At 39.7% G+C, this 19,635-nt stretch overlaps 1 protein-coding gene across 4 annotated transcripts in view; it reads left to right on the forward strand.

Annotated features, from left to right (window-relative positions):
* Window positions 1–704: 704 nt before the first annotated feature.
* Window positions 705–19,635, forward strand: part of CAMSAP2 (calmodulin regulated spectrin associated protein family member 2) — a gene marked incomplete at its 5' end in the record, with an annotated part of 119,505 nt that continues 100,574 nt past the window's right edge. For all 4 annotated transcript variants that reach the window (XM_082701955.1, XM_082701956.1, XM_082701957.1 and 1 more), the window contains one exon: window positions 705–843. In XM_082701955.1, coding sequence (XP_082558081.1) covers window positions 705–843 — 139 coding nt within the window. The remainder of the gene's footprint in view (window positions 844–19,635) is intronic.

Consider the following 19,635-nt stretch of genomic DNA (forward strand, 5'->3'; position numbering starts at 1 on the left):
CGACGGCGGCCGGAGAAGGAGGCGACGGCGACGGGAGGGGAGCGCGGAGGAGGGGCCGGGCCGCCGGCGGCCTGGGAGCCGCAGTGATTTTGACGTTTTCCTGCGCTCGGTCTCCGGCGGCCCCCGACCCGGCTGCGCCGGGGGACCGAGGGAACCCCCGTCCCGCGCGCCTGGCTCGTCCCTTGACTCGCGGGGGCCTGAGGGGGTCTCCCCGCTCCGAGGGAAGGGAAGCGGGAGGCGGGGGCGTGCGGGCACCGCGATGGCGGGGACATTTTCCACAACGTGATTGTTAAAGCCCCCCCCCCCCCCCCTTAAAATTCCGGGCCCTTCCAGCCTCCCCCTCCCCCCAAGCCCGTGTGACTAAACGGAGACAAAGGGGAGGCGGCCTCGCTCACACGCGCGCTCGCGGGGCGGGTGGCTCGGCCGGGCGCCGGCGCGGGGCGGACGGACGGACGGACGGACGGACGCTGCGCCGTCACATTCCTATGCCCGGGAAGAGCGGCGGCGGCTCCCGCGGGAGGCGGCAGGCTCGCGGCGCGGACAGCTGAGCTTCTCCTCCCCGGTCGCCGCCCGGGCGGGCCTCGCCCCGGTCCCGATGGTTTGAGCTCTTCCCTCCCCCCCCTCCCCCGTCCCGACCCCCGCGGCGGCGAGGCCACACCATGTGAAGGTGAGAGCCCGGACATCCCGAGGAGCCGCCGTGAAAGATGGGGGATGCTGCAGACCCCCGGGAGATGAGAAAGACTTTCATTGTTCCAGCCATCAAGCCCTTCGACCACTATGATTTCTCCAGGGCCAAAATCGCCTGCAATCTGGCCTGGCTGGTGGCCAAAGCCTTTGGAACAGGTAAGTGGTGTCTTCCTTCCCTCTTCTTCCTCAGGACGTACACAGGCCGGTTTTTTGTTTCCCATCATCGGATCCCCGCTCCGTGTCTTCTCGAACAGGTTCAGGAAGATGATGGGGGACTGGGAAGATAAGCAAGAAGAGAGAAATAAAGCAGCTTTGGTCTTAAATCAAGTGCCCTTGCTTAGGTGGGATTTACCCGGATTTCTTTCATTGGAGAGCAAACGGGTTTTCTTTTTCCAGGGAGCTATTTTATCACGTTTTTACCTAGGGTGGTTTTATTTTGTGGTATTTTCCTCATACATTTCCCCCTCAGTCATAATTGTGATTACACCACCAAGAAATTTGAGTTGGTCTCTTTATTATTGGAAGGCGGTGGATGGCACATAGTACTGTATTGATTTTGACATTTGTAATGATGGCTGCTGTTCAGACTCCGTGGAATGTAAGGTGGCCTGTGTCGAAGGACAGGGTTCGTTTTGGTTGTCATTCTTAAAGCCTGTATCATCCTTTCCATACACATACACATTCCAGGCTCTAGTAAACCATTTATTTTAAACTAATATTTAGCTTGCTGATTGTGGGGTGCCATTGTCATTTCCTATTATCAGTGAGACCTATTCCTTTTGCCAGACGTATTTTGGCCTCATAAATTAAGAGAAACAAACAGGGCCTACTATGGGATTTTTTTTTTTTTTAAATAGAGTTTTTTTTGAGAGCATGTGCTGTTGACACAGATTGTACAGTGCAGTGGCAATTAAACATTCTCTCCGTTACCCAGTCTTTGCAAAATAACAGGAAAAGGCCTCCTGTTGTAATTCCTTAGCGTTTGCTTTCGGAGCCCATGTTGTAGAGCTCTGAAAAAAATTAGAGAGCTTTTCATAGGAAGATGCTGGTGTAAGGAAATTTTGTCTGGTAACTTTAAGATTCATTTTGTAAGATTTCTGTGCCCTGGATAATAAATTTTAGATGTGTAAAATATTTGTAAAAAAGTTTCTTAGTATTTGCAGACTTTTCTCCAGATGTTAAATGTAAGGTGGTTTTTTTTTTTTTGTTTGTTTTTGTTTTTGTTTTTATGTTGTTTGTGGGAGGAGAATGGCTTCTTTCCACTATGAAGACTGAAAATATGGGAGTTAATGGTTTAATTGATTCTCAAACACCATAACAATGTTTTCAGAGCTGCACATGTTAGTTAACTAGCAAATGAATCTCAGTGTTTGGAAGATTATTTGCATTAGTTTGAGGGAAACTTTAACATGATTTTATGTTTATGACAACTTTTGTTTTATTTAAATTCTTGTACTTTGATATTGAAGTAGATATTAAGGTCTTAAAACCGGCATTAGGAGTAAGTATAATTAAAACTAATTTTGAGATAATTTACATTTTAAAGATTTATTTGGAACTAAATGTATGGAGTAACACATAGGAGGAAGCTTGAAGTGTCAGTGTGTTTTTATTTTCTGGCAGCATTGATATCAGCAGTGAGAGTAAGAGATGTATTTTGGTTTTAATATAAGCAGCATGCTGAAGCTAATATCCATTTGGAGGAGAAATAAAGCTATTTAAGTATTTAGAAAAGATAGAGGGTAATTTATGTAATGACCTACATGGAAAAGCAGTGTGTACAAAATGGAAGGAAGAGGGAACAACAGAAATATTTTCTTTCCTTCTGAAACTGAGAGGATGCTTATAGTACAAGATGTCAAAATGTTGCCCTTGATTCACAAAGGCTACTAACCAGAAAATGGCCTACTTTCTGGATTTGTGTCAGGCAAGTTCGCTAGATTCCGGACCAGTTGGTGAGGAACACATATTGAACACCATTGAAGAAGAAAGGAAGTGAAAGGAATCTAGTATCAGTGGAATCTGCCGTGTGCTGGGTGCTGTGCTAGATGCTTGGCATTATATTGTACGTTAGAGATTCATAGCAACTTTGTGATATTCGTAGTTTGTTCCCCATTTCCCCCAGGGCACAGGGAGGTTAAACAACTTTACTACTATCACACTTTTAGTAAGGGCAGAGATATGTTTTCACTTGACTGACTCCCAGGGATATGGCATTGGTGGAGGCAGGGCATACCTGCTATCTACTCAGTTCTTTAAATACATTGCTTCATTTATTCCTGCAACAACCCTCGAGGAAGATACTGTTCTCATTTTGCAGATGAGCGAACAGGTTCAGAGCTTTTAATTTGTTTAAGGTGAAACATCTGGCAGGTGGTGAATTCTGCATGCCAGCTCAGGTCTTTATGACTCTGAGGTCTTTGCTCTTTACACCACTCTGCAGAGTGTGAAAAATGTGCATATAGTACCTATTAGAAGTCTTATTTATTTATTTATTTTCTTTAAAAAGTGGGCAGATCTTTTTTTTTTTTTTAAGATTTTATTTATTTGACAGGCAGAGAGGGAGGGAGAAGCAGGTTTCTTGCTGAGCAGAGAGGCCCATTTGGGGCTTGATCCCAGGACCCTGGGATTATGACCTGAGCCGAAGGCAGAGGCTTTAACCCGCTGAGCCACGCAGGCGCCCTGAGTGGGCAGATCTTAACACACTCTTGGATGGTTTAGATGAGTATTGTTGGCACTTGGTTACATTTGCTTTGGCAACAGTTCGAATGGATAAAAAGATCATAAATACGATGAGAACCAAACTTAGAAGACCTTAAGAGAGTAACTTAGTAACAAAACTCAATATATTATTGAGAATTTTATGTTTGTGCATTTTATTCTTTAATCAACAACCTTTCAAAGGTTGTTCTATTCATCCACATTTATATGGAGTGAATAGAGAAAAAGTAAGGTTTCGTTTCTTTTGATGTAAATATTCTTCATTTGCTGTAGACACTTAAGCAGCAAGTGTTAATAGACAACATATTTCAAAGGTATTACCTAATGGTATTCAGTTAATAATTAAAAAAAATAGCCCAACTTTAAGTTTTGATTTACTAAAATCACTTAAAAGATTTATTTATGTATTTGAGAGAGTTGGAGAGTTCATGAAGCAGGGGGAGGGGCAGTGGGAGAGAGAGAATCCTAAGCAGACTCCTTTCTGGGTGCAGGGTTCCATGAAGGGCTCGATCCCAGGACTCCGAGATCATGTCCTGAACCGAAGTCACGAGTCAGAAGCCCAGTTGACTGCGCCCCTTACCTATCACTTTAAATGACTTTTCCAACACATACACTTCTAAAGTTTACTACTTTTCAATATATCAAAAATTAGAAAGTTTCTCAGAGAAAAATGACTAAATCAATACCTGAAGACCCTGTATATCATCGTTAAAGAAGTGATTTTAGTGGGGTGCCTGAGTGGCTCATTCAGTTGGGCTTCCGAATCCTGATTTCAGCTCGGATCATGATCTCAGGATCCTGGGACAAAGTCCTGCGCCTAGGGCTCCCCACTCAGGAGGCAGGCAGTCTGTTTGTCTTCCTCTTCCTCTGTTCCTCCCCCTGCTTGTGGTGCAGTTGCTCTTTATCTTTCTCTTAAATAATAATCCTTCAAAAAAAAAATGATAGCTAGAAATTAATGATGGGTGTAGAATGAAGTTATTGAACCGTGAAAAAGAAATAAAGCACTAATATTGCAATACCTAGAAAGCAGATAAAATGTTTACTTTATTCAAAGTCTTACATCGGAAGCTTTGAGTCATGTTCTTCTCATTACACTAAAAATATTCCAAATAGCCCAAATCTTAATAGCTTATTTTGTAGAAGAATGCAGATAACAGTTTTGATCAAATGAAGAATAAGTTTGTTTAGATGAATTTTAATAAACAGATGCTCATTACTTGAAGCACATTGCAAAAGAGGAAGTTAAGCTACATTGTCTCTACTGTATTTGAACAGCTTAACCCAGTGATATTGCTGAGTTTGCTTTCAGTGTTCTGTTCCTTTAAATCTTGTAGGGAAAATGGTGGGTACAAAACCTCTTTATGAATTTCTTGAATTTGGAGTTCTTAACATGGAATTTAAGGCCAACTTCCCAGTATTAGTTTATCATTTCAACTTTATCAACTATTATTCTCCTTTTTTTTTTCTTTATATCATTCTCCTCTTCATACCATTTTCTATTATAAATATACCTTGTTACATTTCTTTGTAGGTCTGAATACATTTTGCTGTTAAAATCCTATGTTAGCTCTGACTTAGGCATGTGGGAAAGTTGTGATGACAATGGGTAGCATTGTGGGTAAGAAAGACCAATAGCAGAGAGGCAAGTTTGGGAGTTCAAGCAAGATATCAAGAAAGCTTATTGTAGAGTGGAAATGAGAATAAAGCTGCTAATATTTATTAAGTACTTGCTGTGTATCAAGCACTTTGCATGTCATATGATTTTAATTCTTGTGACAGCATTAAGAGGTAGAAACTATTAACCATTCCTATGTTACTGATGAGGAGAATGAAGCTCAGAGGTTTAGGAACTCATCCAGAACCACTCAGTTTATGGAGCTGGGATCTGAACTTGGGAAATCTGACTTCAGTCTATTCTGTTAACCACTGTCCTATATGAGGAGAAGTGAAATTAATGGAAAACAGGCTAAAGATAGAAAAAATGTTGCAGAGTTATAATCCCTCGCGTTTCTAAATGACTGAATTTGGGGTACGTGGGAAATAGTTGAAATAAAAAGGTAATATATAAAAGGATGAGGTCACCTGAGGTTTTAAGTAGGATGAGGTTACCTGATGTTTTGAGACTTAGTGACTGGGAGGATGAATCACTGTGCCATTGGCAGAGATAGAGAAAGCAGCACGTTGTAATGGGAAGTCAGCTTTGTTTTGGAGCCTTGAATATGATGCATTTTGACCAAATATCTAATCTGAGAAACTTAATGATGTCGATAGCTAAAAAATGTAGGTATATAGTATAGTTGGGAAGTTGAGGCTAGAAATAATATGCACAGAGTCTTCTGTGCATCAAATGCAACTGAAATTGTAGTAGATGTGAGGATGCCAGAATTTAGGGTAGTGAATACTTAACAATGTTTTCGGGGGAGCCCTGGGGAGAAAGGAGGCAGAATTAGAAGTGGTCAGAGACTTAGGAAGGGAATTAAGAAAGTTTAATAATACTGAGGCCCTGGAAGGAAAAATTTCAAGGGGGTGGTCTTTTTAACAGTGTCAAACACTACAGGGTTTTATTTTATTTTTATTTTTTTAGAAGATTTTTTTTTTTTTTTTTAAGTAATCTCTACACCCAACGTGTTGTCACACTGTCAACCCTAAGATCAAGAGTTGCATGCTCTTCTGATTGAGCCAGCCAGGCCCCCCTACAGGTGTTTAAACCATGCCACTCTTTTAAGAATTTATGCTCTAGTAAGGGAGATGTGATACATGTGTAACTATAGTAGAGTTCAGGAAATGTATAAGAGCCAAGTGACTGGGACGTGACATGCAGAGGGAGGGAGAAGTAGCAGATGGAGAGAGGACACTCTCAGCCTCAGTGAACTGAGAAGGAAGACCTCTGAAGTGGAGGTGGTAGTTAGATGACCCTGAAGGGAGTCCAGCTGAATGGGAAGTAGGCATTGTAGGCGGAGGAGATAGTATGTGTGCGGGCATGGAGTTTTGAAACCAAGGTAGTGTTAGTGGAACAATAGACCAGTAGGTTTAAAGGAGGCTTATGTAATGAAATAGTGGGGGATCCAGCTTGAAAGGTAAATTGGAACACTGTTGTTTGAAGAGCCAGTTTAAGGAATTTGGCAATTATTTTGTAGATAAATTACTCTAAGCACATTGGATTTTTTTTAAAAACCTGCTATGATGAATTTATTGAACACATACTTTGTGCTAAGTACAGTTTTGAACATTTTTTAATTGTCAGGCTTTTTTAATTCCAAGAACATCCTATTAAAGTGGATACCATTTTATTTCTTCCATTGTAACTCTAAAGCAAGATTTCCAACCACAGAACAATTGGCTGGCCAATTTGTTGTGGAGGGCCATGCTCTACATTGTAGGATTTTGGCAGCATCCCTGGCCTCTACTCACTAGCTGACAGTGTTCTCCACCCTCACTTCCACTCCAGCTGTGACAATCAAGAATGTCTCTGGACCTTGCCTCTGTCTCCTGGGGGGCAAAATGACCTCAGCTTGAGAACCATTGCTCTGAAGATTATAAGATTCACCTGCAATTTTAAAAAGGTTTTTGTACATTAAAGTCCAAGTTGATTTTAAGAACACATTCTGATTTCAGATGTCTTCAAATGGAAGATAAGAATTCAGGAAATTGGGTAGTTTGCTCTTTTTGTTAATGAGGAAACAGAGGGTTTAAATAACTTGGCTTTATCATCCAGCTTGTGATTATAAGTGGTGGAACCACAATTGGAGTCTAATCCTTTATGATACTAAAATTTGTATTTTAACCTTTATATTATATGCTTTCTGTAGTTCATTACAGTTATAGTATAGTTAAGAACACATGGAAACCTTTCAAATATAAGTCTTAAATTTGTTTTGCAGAATTTGAAAGTATATTAAATCTTTCTTTTATTTGATAAATTAGTACAGGGATAGAAAATATATTTAACCTTGGTGTGTCATTTCAGAGTCTCCCCCCATCCCCAGCGAATCTAGTTTTCCATGTAGACTAGCTATTGGACCTTTGTGATAGGTAGATTACAAATACTAATACTTAAATAATTACACATTTATTAATAGTGACAGGCTTGGTGCTTTAGCTCAGATAACAGTTGTTTTCATTTATGACACTTAGCACTTTCCATTCTAAGCTTTGCACAGTTTTCCCTTTTTAAATGTTGACTCTTCATCAATATAATATTTTAGATTTAAGTCCTATGCAGTAGTATCTTTCCAGTTCTCCTATTACTATTTGCTTCTTTTTATTTTCTGGGGCATTTTCTTGAAGTACTCTTCATTCCCCTACTTGCTGAAGAGTTGTGATAATAAACATTTATACACTGCTTTGAGTTCTGTAGAAGAAAAATAAATTGCAGAGTGTTAGAATTCAGTCTCACACTTTGACCACCTTTAGATATTCTGTTTACCTTTGTAGAATGGGGTTATGTTTCTTACAATAATTTCAAAATATTTTTCACTACAAACTAGACAACATAAGACAGAGACTAGGCATATAGTAATAGAGAGGCCACTGAGCTCTGTCTGTAATCCTTACAGCTGTACTCTGCTGTGTTATGCCTAGTAAGGTTTATGAAGTATCTCTGTCCTATTTTCTTTAGATAAAGAGATGGAATTTCAGTTAATAGAAATATCCTTTAGTCTCCCTGCTCCATATTTCACAAACCTAGGCTCCTGGGAATGTATGTGTTTGATCTTCAAAAGTTATTTTGAATGTGCTCTTTCCTTCACACCATTTTCTGTCTCTAAAGTAAGAATTGTATGCAGATTCTAAGTACTTCAGGCTCTTGGAATAAAAGACATTTGATAAAACTTTTAAAATATTTTAAAAGACATTTGTCCTTAACAAATGTTAAGTTTCAAAGTACAGTTGACCCGTGAACAACATGAATTTGAACTGCATGGATCCATGTATACACTTTTTTTTTCCCCAAGAAATATATTGAATCATTTTTTTGAAGTATATGATCATTTGAAAAAGCTTGTAGATGAACCGTGTAGCCTGGAAGTGGTGAAAAAAATTAAGGAAAGTTAGGTATTATTGTGAGAATACAGTATATAATAAATATAACATGCAAAATGTGTTATCAACTGTCTATGTTATCAGTAAGGCGTCGGGTTGACAGTAGACTATTAAGAGTCAGGTTTTTGGGGAGGCAGAAGTTATATGCGGGTTTTTGACTGCTTGGGGGCATGGAGTTGGCACTCCTAACCCCCTGGTTTGTTTGATAGTCAACTGTAGATTGCTTTATTTTTTTCTGCTGGCATTTCCTACTACTCTCAAGATTCTCTTTTTCAGCTGTCTTCTTGTTTTCCCTTCTCTTTTTTGATGATATTCTAATAAAGGAATTGCTGACCTTGTTAATTTTTCTCTAATTCATAGTTTTGTAGAACTTTGTAATGTAACAAATTTTGAAACAGCAGAAATAATTCTTTTTCTAGCGACCTCCTTTTTTTTAAGTAGATACTAGAAATTTTGATTATAAGATCTTGAAAACTTACTTTTTGACACAAAAATATTTTTTGAAGAGGTGAGACAGGCACAGATTGAAAACTCAAAAGGTATAAGAGAATTGATCTAGGAAAAATCTTCTTATCTGGACCCAGAGCTACTCAGTTTGTTTTAAGTTAGGTGACATCATCAGAAACCTGTTTTTTAAAAGAGCTCTTGGAGTACATTAAAAATGATTAAATTTGGTGGCGGGGGGATCTGGGTGACTCAGTTGGTGAAACATCTGACTCTTGGTTTTGGCTCAGGGTTGTGAGATGAGATCAAATGTAAGATTCTCTCTGTCCTTCTTTGTCTGCTCCCCCTACCCCCAACACTGTCTCTCTCAACCTTTTTTTTAAAGATTTTATTCATTTGTCATAGCGGGGGAGAGAGAGAGAAAGCACAAGCAGGGGGAGTGGCAGGCAGAGGGAGATGCAGACTTCCTGCCCAGCAAGGAGCCCGAGGCAGTGTGGGACTGGGATCATAACCTGAGCTGAAGGCAGATGCTCAAACCGACTGAGCTAGGCAGGCAGCCTTCTCTTTCTAAACTCTTAAAAAAAAATTAAAAAGGGGGGTGCCTGGGTGGCTCAGTCAGTTGAGTGTCTGCCTTCGGCTCGGGTCATGATCTCAGTATCCAGGATCGAGCCCCACATCAGGCTCCCTGCTCACCGGAGAGCCTGCTTCTCCCTCTCCCTCTGCCTGCCACTATGCCTACTTGTGCTGTCTATCTCTCTGTCAAATAAATAAATAAAATCCTTTAAAAAAATTAAAAAGGTAAATTGTATGTTATGTATATTTTACCACATTAAAAAAAAAAAAGTATTTCTTGGAAGTAGAAAATGTACTGGAGGGAGACCAAGAGTTACAAAGAAGGAAATATTTAGGAAGCTATAGTCCAGGTGGGAGATGGTAACACCTTGAATTTGGATGGTGGCAGTGGATATGGAAAAAGGGGATGAATGTAAATGTTCAGACTTGGTAACTGATTGGACATGTGGAAGCAAAGATGAGAGTGGGGGAGTGTTGACATTGCTTCTGTTTACTGAGAAAGGGCACAGTAGAAGAGAGCCATGTGGAAGAGAGTTGTGTATATGGAAGAGAGTTATGTGTATGTATGTGGGAGAGGACAGCATTGAATTTGAGGAATATCTAAAATGGTGGTGTGTGCATTAGTCCCTTGAAAATTCATATGTCGAATTTAGAAGACCTCTGGGATGATACACATAAGTGGTTATAAAAAAAAGTGAGTAACTGACAGTCACTTTGAGGGAAGGTATGGAGGAGAGAGAAGGGGACCCAAGACAGGAGAACTATCAAAGGAGCCAGACTGAGAGAAGCCAGAGAGGACAAAAGCAAGCCAGGCAAGTGTAGAATCTCAAGCACAGGGAAGAGAACATTGAGATGGAGGAGAATAAGGTATAGCTGAGCAGGAAGTCTCATAATAAAACTTTCAGATTTAGCAATGATGAAATTATTGTTGACGTGGCTGAGAACATATTGAGGGGAATGTAGAGGCAGAACCATGACCAGAGTAGGTTGAGAGTTAATGGAAGACCATGTCAAAGTATCTTCACTTGTAGTAGCAGAAAATCCCTCTCAAATTGGCTTATAGTACAGAGGATTTATTGGCTTACATAACTGAAAAAGTTCTGAGGCAGGATGAGCTGTTGATCTGATTTGATCAAGGATCCAGTTCTATTTCTTAGTGATTCCCTAGCTCTGCCCTTCTTGTGTGAGTTTCATTCTCCCACGGTCCTCTCTCTGTGGAAGCAAATGGCTGTGGTAGGTGTAGGCCTCACATCCACATATCACAGTATTCAGAGCTCTTTCCTAATCACTGAATGGACGTTCTGTATTCTCTTTTTTCTTTCTCTTTAGAAGATACCAAATATGTGCAGTGACAATAAACTTTTATGTACTCTTTATCCAACCCCCATGACCATCAACTCATAGCCAATCTTGATTTATCAGTTACACTGATTTTTTTCTAGCCACACTGACTATTTGAAACAAATCCCAGACATTGTATCATTTCATCTATAAATATATTAGTTTATATCTTCAAAGTCAGGAACTCTTTTTTAAAACATAACCACGGTACTGCCATCATCACAGCACTGTCTGTCACAGCACTCTGTATCATCAGTGTTAGGATTTCTCGGATTGTCACATGAATCTTTGTTTTTATTTATTTATTTTGTTTTATAGTTCACTTGTTCCAGTCAGTATCCAAATAAGGGTCATATTTTATAATTGGTTGATAAATCTAAGTGTGTTTTTTGTTTTTTGTGTTTTTTTAAATATATAGGCTTCTCCTACATCTCATTTTGTCTTGCTTGCCTTTATTTACTGGAGAGAGTATTTACAGAGTGTCCTTTAAAATTTCCTGTAGTCTGGATCTCTCTGGTATTATTTAGTAGGTTTCTTATAAATTGGCAGTTAAGTCTATAGGATTGTACAGATTGAAGTTTATTTATTTCTTTTTTGGCATACTTCACACGTGGTACATATTTCTACCAGGAGGCCCTTAATGTCTAGTTAACTCTCTGACTGTCATGATTTCATTTATTAGCTGGAAAGCTCCTTTAAAAAGAAACTTTTCTTGGGGCACCTGGTGGCTCAGTGGTTAAACCTCTGCCTTCGGCTCAGGTCATGGTCTCAGGGTCGTGGGATCGAGCCCGGCATCAGGGCTCTCTGCTCAGCAGGGAGCCTGCTTACCTTCCTCTCTCTCTCTGCCTGCCTCTCTGCCTACTTGTGATCTCTGTCTGTCAAATAAATAAAATCTTAAAAAAAAAAAAAGAAAAGAAACTTTTCTTTGTCAAGTATATGGTTATTCTATGTGGGAAATTACCTTAATGAATGGTAGCCTTCAAGTATACTACCAGGCAAACTACTCCAGAGGTCACAGAAAAAGAAGGGCTCACATATAAAAGGGCTCATATGATTTAAAATGCTTAAATCATATGGTTTGTTAAATCAATTTACAGTGAGAAGCAAGGAGAAAAAGATGAGGTAAGTTAACATATTTAAGATAGAACGCAAGCAGGGAGAAAGAACTGTGCTCCCTGAATCCTGCAGTGTACAGTGTTTTTATGTCCATCTCTTTCTGCTACATTAGCCTTCCCTAATGATGATGGTATGGTCACAAGGACTGGAGTTGAAGTTTGAACAAGGAGGCCCATAGTGACACATAGGCCAGTGATACACACTTGTATCAGAGAGACATCAGGAACAAGCATGTCTGCCACAGCTGTAGCTTACCCATAAGCCTGATGAATAGCAATGGGTTTTGTGTTGCTTGGTCAGGGGACAGATAGGCCAGAATGGGTGTCACCAGTGGGTGGCCACATTAAGGTCTCAACAGATATTAAGTATTCATGTATATTTAATGTTCACTGCCTCTTGTTTGTTTAGTCTCATACATATTCAATATGTCATGGATATTAAGTGCCTCATGAATATTAGGTATCTTTTGGGTTTTTTTTTCATTCCTTTATGTTTAACATACACATTAACCACTTCCTTTTATTTAACACATTCTTTGGATTCTGTGTTTAACAAACTTCTTGCTTACTAGTGCTTATCTATACTTTCACCTATATTTTAAAAACCACAAACTTACTCTTTTATAATTGAATAGAATAGAAAGTAACAGTACATTACACTGAGATACAAGGAAGGAAGGACAAATAGTATGTTCTTCCTTTCATTGGGGATGGGAATTGCACGAAACTGAGTGGATCACTGGCCCCCCAGAAACTGAAAGGGTAAAGAATGGGGAGAAAACCATTCTCAGTAGTGACCAGAATGTACAAAGGCAAAGGTTCTGTATTGAAAGGGTGTGTGATTGTTAGGAACTGAATGTGGCTAGCAGGGATGCCTAATACAAAGTGGTGGGTAGGGACAGGATTACTTCCTCCTTCTAAGGTCTGAGGGAGGATTTTAATCAATTTTTTAAAAAGGATTTATTAGATGGGCGCCTGGGTGGCTCAGTGGTTAAGCTGCTGCCTTCGGCTCAGGTCATGATCTCAGGGTCCTGGGATCGAGTCCCGCATCGGGCTCTCTGCTCAGCAGGGAGCCTGCTTCCTCCTCTCTCTCTCTGCCTGCCTCTCTGCCTACTTGTGATTTCTCTCTGTCAAATAAATAAATAAAATCTTAAAAAAAAAAAAAAAGGATTTATTAGAGGGAGAATGCAGAAGCAGGGGAGGGGCAGTGGCACAGGCAAAGGCAGAGGCAGAGGGAGAAGCAGACCCCGGCTGAGCTGGGAACCTGACTTGGAGCTCGATCCCAGGACCCTAGGATCATGACCTGAGCTAAAGGCAGGCACTTAACCAGCTGAGCCACCCAGGTGCCCTGAGGATTTTAATCCCTGAAGGTGCTGAAGGTCATTGAAAACCCAAAGGTTCCATGGTGGTGTGTAACATCAAATTTGCTATGGCAAATAAGCAAATTCTGGCTGTAGGAGAGTATGGTTTGAAATAGGGACAGGAGTGGATGTGTGAAGGCGATGAGGAGTAAATAAGGTAATTCACATGAGAAGCACCGATAGCCTGGACCCCAGGAGATGTGAGTTGACACTGTGGGAAGGGGATGGATTTTATCTGGGGGCTGAGTAGGAAGGAGGCATTACTGATGACTGCTAGGTTTCTGGCTTGTGCAACTAGATGGATAGTGGTATCGTTCATCGATGTGGGGAATGCTGGAAGATGGTCGGGTTTAAGGAAAAAGACTGATTTGGGACATTTTGAGGTTTCATAACTTTCAGTGTAATTTCAAATATGTAACAGTAGTACAAAGAACTTCCGAGTACCCTTTAGCCAGATTTACCAATTGTTAACAATTTGTCCCATTTATCATTTTCTTTTTCTCACTCTCCCACATAAACACGTGTGTATGTATGTATATGTACATGCATATATACATAATATTTTCTGAACTGTTTGAGAATGTATGAGAGACATTGTGTTCCCTACCCCTAAATACTCCAGTCTGTGTCCTAAAATGAAGGATCCGTTTCTTCTATATAATATCAATAAAATTTATAAAAATCAGGAAACTTAACTTTGCTATGATATTATCTAATCCACAGTCCAAATTCCAATTTGCCAATTGTCTTAATGACATTATTGCCTCCCCCACCCCACTCCAAGATCCATTCCAGGATCAATGCATTGCAGTTAGTTGACTTGTCTCTTTAGTCTCCTTAAACTGGAATTGTTCTTTGGTCTGTCTTTGTTGTTCATGATATTGCTACTTTTAAAGATGGAGCACCCTGAGCTGCATGCTGAGGCTGGCCCTCTGGATTCTTCCCTAGGCATTGTCTTAGCTCTTGCCAAACTTCCTTCACTCTGTAGTACAACCAGCCAGTTCTCTGCAGGGGCTGACTGGGCTGCCTCCCCTCTTGTGTTCTTATCCCCTGCTCTGGAGTGTGGGCTCTTATATAGCAGCTGTCCCCTCTATCTTTGGTCCAAATGATTGGGATGACGATGAGATCCTGGGATGGATGCTGGCGCTGAAAGTGTCCCAACAAGAATATCCAGACACTATGAAGAAAAACAAAGCGCACAGAGACCTACCTGCTCCCAGACAAGGATTGTTGGCAATCCAGACACTGGAGACCATTTCCTAGCCCACTCCTCCTCCTGCCATCTTTCGCTTTCTTTTTTCTTGTCCTTTTCCTTTCCCTTTCTTCCCTTCCTTGGCATCTGACCCACCCTTGCACCCCCTCTCATCACTGCTACAATCACCACCTGTTTCCACCAACAGACATACCCTTGTCACCCCCTTATAGAGCTCCATACCTGCATTGCTCAGGGATTTGGGCAAGAGTGCCTGGGAGGCACCTAGAGACAAAACAGTTGGCATCTAGGCAGCCACAGAGGAGAGATGTTTAGCCAGAGAGGATTTCCTTACCCTCCATTCTTCCTAAGATTGAACAGCTTGACATCTTCCCTAATATATAATGATGTTAGGGAGGTTGGTGGGGCAGAGGGAGAGGAAAGAAGTAGGAAATTTCTCCTCTTAATGCTCCATAAGGTATGAGCCCACAATTTGATTTTTTCTTTCATTAAAATTTTTGTCTTACAGGGGCAGCTGGGTGGCTCAGATGGTTAAGGGTCTGCCTTTGGCTCAGGTCATGATCTTCAGATCCTGGGATCAAGCTCCAAGTCAGGTTCCCAGCTCAGCCGGGGTCTGCTTCTCCCTCTGCCTCTGCCTTTGCCTGTGCTTTCTGTCTCTGTATCTCTCTCAAATGAATAAAAAAAAAAATTAAAGTTTTTGTTTTATAAATACAGTAGACCAGTTATTTTATAGAATGTCAATTTGGATTTGTCTAAAGAGTCTTCTGGATTAAAGTTAGGCAGATCTGGCAGAATTACCTCAGAAGAGATGCTATATCCTCAGTAAATTGTATCAGGAGACAGATAATGTTTGTTTTGGTATTGGTGATGTTACCTTTGATCAGTTGGTTAAAGTGGTATCTGCCATGTTTCTGCACCATAAAATTATTCCATTTTGAGTTGATAATTTATGGGGAGAAGAATTGAAATGTCCTGTTCGTCGAACTTTTATCTGCCATTTTAGCATACAGTAATGATTCTTGCTTGTCAGTTATTACTATTGATTATTACTATTTTTTCCCATTTATTAATTGACGTTCTACAATAAGAAATAGGTTTTTCTTTTGCTACTTTTTCATTTATATCAGGATGGAGTCATTGATTCTTGTTAATTCAGTGGGTTATAATCCTTTATTATCATTATGTATTTTGATGTTCATATTGTCCCAGATTTGGCCAGTGGAATTGCCTTTCCTCTGGATCCTGTGTCCTCTTGACATGTCCCCATCTTTTGGTGGCATTTTCTTTCTTTTTGGCACATGTGCACAAACCTCTCCCCCCCCCCCCCCCCGCGCCCCATACATACAAAGACATTCTTAGCTCCTCTTGTACTTTGTCTTCTCCAGCTCTGGAAATCGCTGTTTCTTTCCTTGGTTTCTTTGAGAAACCAAGATATAGATGCTAGGTTTATTCCTTCTGGGGGTTCACAGACAGAGCTAGGGAAGACACACATAACATAAAGTACATCTATTTCTTTCTCTATATAGACAGATATAAAACACCATGTGTTCATAATGATGCTTTGCATTTTAGTCCAACACCAGAGTTCATTCTAGTCTTTCTAATTCATTTCTAGTCCCTTCCTATATTTGTAACTCCCCTTGTCAGTGAAAAGCTTGGCACGCATTTTGAATTTGGGGTTTCTTTGTGACATCCAAGTGAAGAGTTGAGTAGGCTAGCTGGCTTACAAGGATCTGGGACTCAGAAGAGGTGCTTTAGTCTCATAGGGTAGTGGGAGGAGTGGAGGAGATAATTTAAGCTCAGGAATGCTGAACAGCACTTAATACATCATTTTGTAAGTGGAAGGGTAGAGGGAGTTCACTTTTAATTGGCATCTCATTTGAAAGCAAAGCCCTATGGTTAGGTACTTTATGTTGTTTTAGTAAACATTTGAGTACCTGCTATGTTCCAGGCACTGTTGTAGGTGCCAATGACACAGGATGGAGAACTATCCTCCTCTCCTTGAGGTTACATTGTAGTGGAAAGAGGCAGATATAAACATACATATTATAGAGTAGTATTAACTGTTACAGAGAGGATTAAAATAAGATTACTGAATGGGTGGTCAGGGAAGGTATATCTAAGGAGGTAATGTTTAGCTGAGATCAGAATGGAATGAGCTATATACGTGAAGGTTAGAGGGAGGAACATTAGAAGCAGAAGGAAGAGCTGGTGTACAGGCCAAAAGGCACAAGCTAGGCATGCTGTAGCAACAGAAAGACTTGGATGTCTGGAGCATAGTGGGCCATTGTGGGAGGGGAGATGGGGTAGAAGAAGGAGGAGGCTGAGTCATATCTGCAGAATATGGAGAAACTTGAACTCAGAGAAATTAATTACTCAAAATCCTGTAGCAGGTAACTGGTAAAATTCAAACTCCTCTTTTTAAATCCAAAGCCCGTACTTTCAAAAAGCCCCAGTTTTCCCCACTATATCGTGCTGCCTCCTAAAGGTAGTGAATGTAGGTTAACTGAAAAGAGGTTTGGTTTTGAAGGTTTTACTTCTTTGCAGAAGAGTGGCCTAGGGAGATAACTAGGGAGGTAAGTATGTATGTATGTATGTATTTTAAGATTTTATTTATTTATTTGACACAGAGAGTGAGAGAGATCACAAGTAGGCATAGCAGCAGGCAGAGAGAAGGGGGAAGCAGGCTCCCTGCTGAGCAGAGAGCCTGATGCAGGGCTTGATCTCAGGACCCTGAGATTATGACCTGCGCCGAAGGCAGAGGCTTAACCCACTGAGCCACCCAGGCGCCCCTAAAGTTTTTAAAGATAGGTGCAAGGAATAAATTTTGATGACTAGCACAGAATCTGGGAGTTCAGGGGAGGTTTGAAATATTAGAGTCCTTTTAGGACAGGGCTAAAAAAAATTTTTTTTTAAAAAATAAACTAAAGTTTGTTGCGGGAGAAGGGGGTGGGATGATGGGGTGGCTGGGTGATGGACATTGGGGAGCATATGTGCTATGGTGAGCGCTGTGAATTGTGTAAGACTGATGAATCACAGACCTGTATCCCTGAAATAAATAATACATTATATGTTAATTAAAAAAATAAAAACATTTTCATTCATTTATTAGCTATGTATTGAGTGTTTACCATGTACTAGGCATTAAGATAGGAATTGGGAATTTATATCCTGGTGAATAAGACAGACATGGTCCTTGCCCTTTGGTCATGTATAAGGATACATCTTTGTCAACAGTGGGTTTTAAAAAGTATTTCCGTTTTCAGAGATAAAAAATGACTCCTAACTTTCTCTGATACTGGTACTATTGTTTTTTTTCCATGTTATTGACCATTTCATGTCTTGGTTAATTTCAAGTTCAAGATTTATGTCTTATTTTCAGTTGGAATTTTTCAAACTCACTAGTTCTTTCTCAGTAATTATTTTAGAGATATATTTTTAGATTTAGAAAATAAGGCAGTGTTCTCATGACCAAGCATGGTGATATTTCTGAAATGCATTCACCTCTTACCTCTCTACCCTTCATTGTTTTAAAGAAATGTATATCATTTGCTGGTATATGTATGCAACTACTAACTAACCCATCTTTATAGAAAATTGCCTTGAGCAATTCACTGTCTACTCCCTTTACTTGTACTTCAAGCATTTCAGGTGATTGTTAATTTCAAAACTTAGATCTAGTCAGGATTTATAATAACATGATTAAGATAGGTTCTGCTTAAGTCCTGGTACACAAGAAAAACTTGTCTCTTATCCTTTGCAATTTTAGGAGTGGAGTTTCACTCATCCATTCCTTACGCGTTAATTTCTTAACTTTTGTGTTCTGGAGGTGAGGGAGAGGGTGAAACCTCTTATCTTTGATTTTTGTCTGTTTTCTAAAATGCTCTTACAGCTTTCATTTTGTTTCACAATGTGATACAATTTCAAACTTAAAAGAGTTTTGGATAGTTGGCAAAATGAAGTCTTGTTTTAAGCCATGTTTAGTGCTTGAAGACTTGTTTTTGAAAGTGACCTATTTTGTAATACTTACTCTGCAGTTTTGCATTCTTTAGGGGGTGGAAAAATCTGTTTTAGGCCCTCTTTTTTGGTCATATTTGTGAAACATTCTTTGGCTTGTTATGGTTCCTTTCCTTTCCTTTTTTTTTTTTTTTTTTTTTTGCTTTCTGCTTTAGGATCTTTTTAAAACGTGCACTTTCATATCTTTTGTAGGTATGCCATAATAAAATGGAAATAGCCCCTCAGCTGTATGTCTTCCACCTTCTAACCTAGTGATCCTGGCAAACCATTGTTACTTTTTAAGATATTTAGCAGGTGATTTTGAGCTAAGGCTCTGCATTTATCAAATATGTGCCCTTGGCAAGATAGCCTTTCTTAGGTTCCTTATCTTTAAAATGCGGGCAAGAGAATTGTTAATATTGAATGATAGAAGGCATGTTTAGGACAGTGTCTTGACACATAAATGTCCTTTGTAAGTATTAGTATATTCCTAATTCCTAATATATATTTGTATTTTGTCTGATTGTCTAACACTTTTACCAAGCTGTTAAAAAGATCAGTGTGAGAATGGATATAAAAGCAATAAATGAATGTTAGGTGGATGTACAGGTATGGGAGAGAAGTTTGTAATCCTGGAAATTAGCAGTCACTTTTCTTTGCATGGCTTATGTTCAGATACCAAGTTACCTGTATTAGTCATTTTTTTATTGTTACAGGAAATTAAACTCCATTAGGCCTATATCTTATAATAATTATCTTAAAATTAAATAATTTCTCTTTTAGAGTTCTACTAAATAACTTCTATATAGTTCCTATGATACTAAATTTAATTTACCAACACTGTATTCTGTAGTTTATACCTGGGGTGAGGCAGCTGTTAAGTTTAAGGCTGGCTCACTATTGGTTAAGGTAGCTATGAAGGAGGAAAAGTGTTTTTAATTATTAAATGAGGATGATATTTTTAGATTTCACCAGAATCCCAAATTGATATATCTACTCTTGACCTCTTTCCAGAGTCCTATATCCCCAGCTGCTTTTTGGATATTTTTGCTGTCATTTTAAATCAGCATTTCTAAAACTGAGTTTATGATCTTGCTTCCAGAATTAGTGCTTCCTCTGATTTTCTTTTTTCTATTAATGTTAT

Source organism: Mustela nivalis, assembly GCF_964662115.1.
Source record: "Mustela nivalis genome assembly, chromosome: 16".
Taxonomy (NCBI): domain Eukaryota; kingdom Metazoa; phylum Chordata; class Mammalia; order Carnivora; family Mustelidae; genus Mustela; species Mustela nivalis.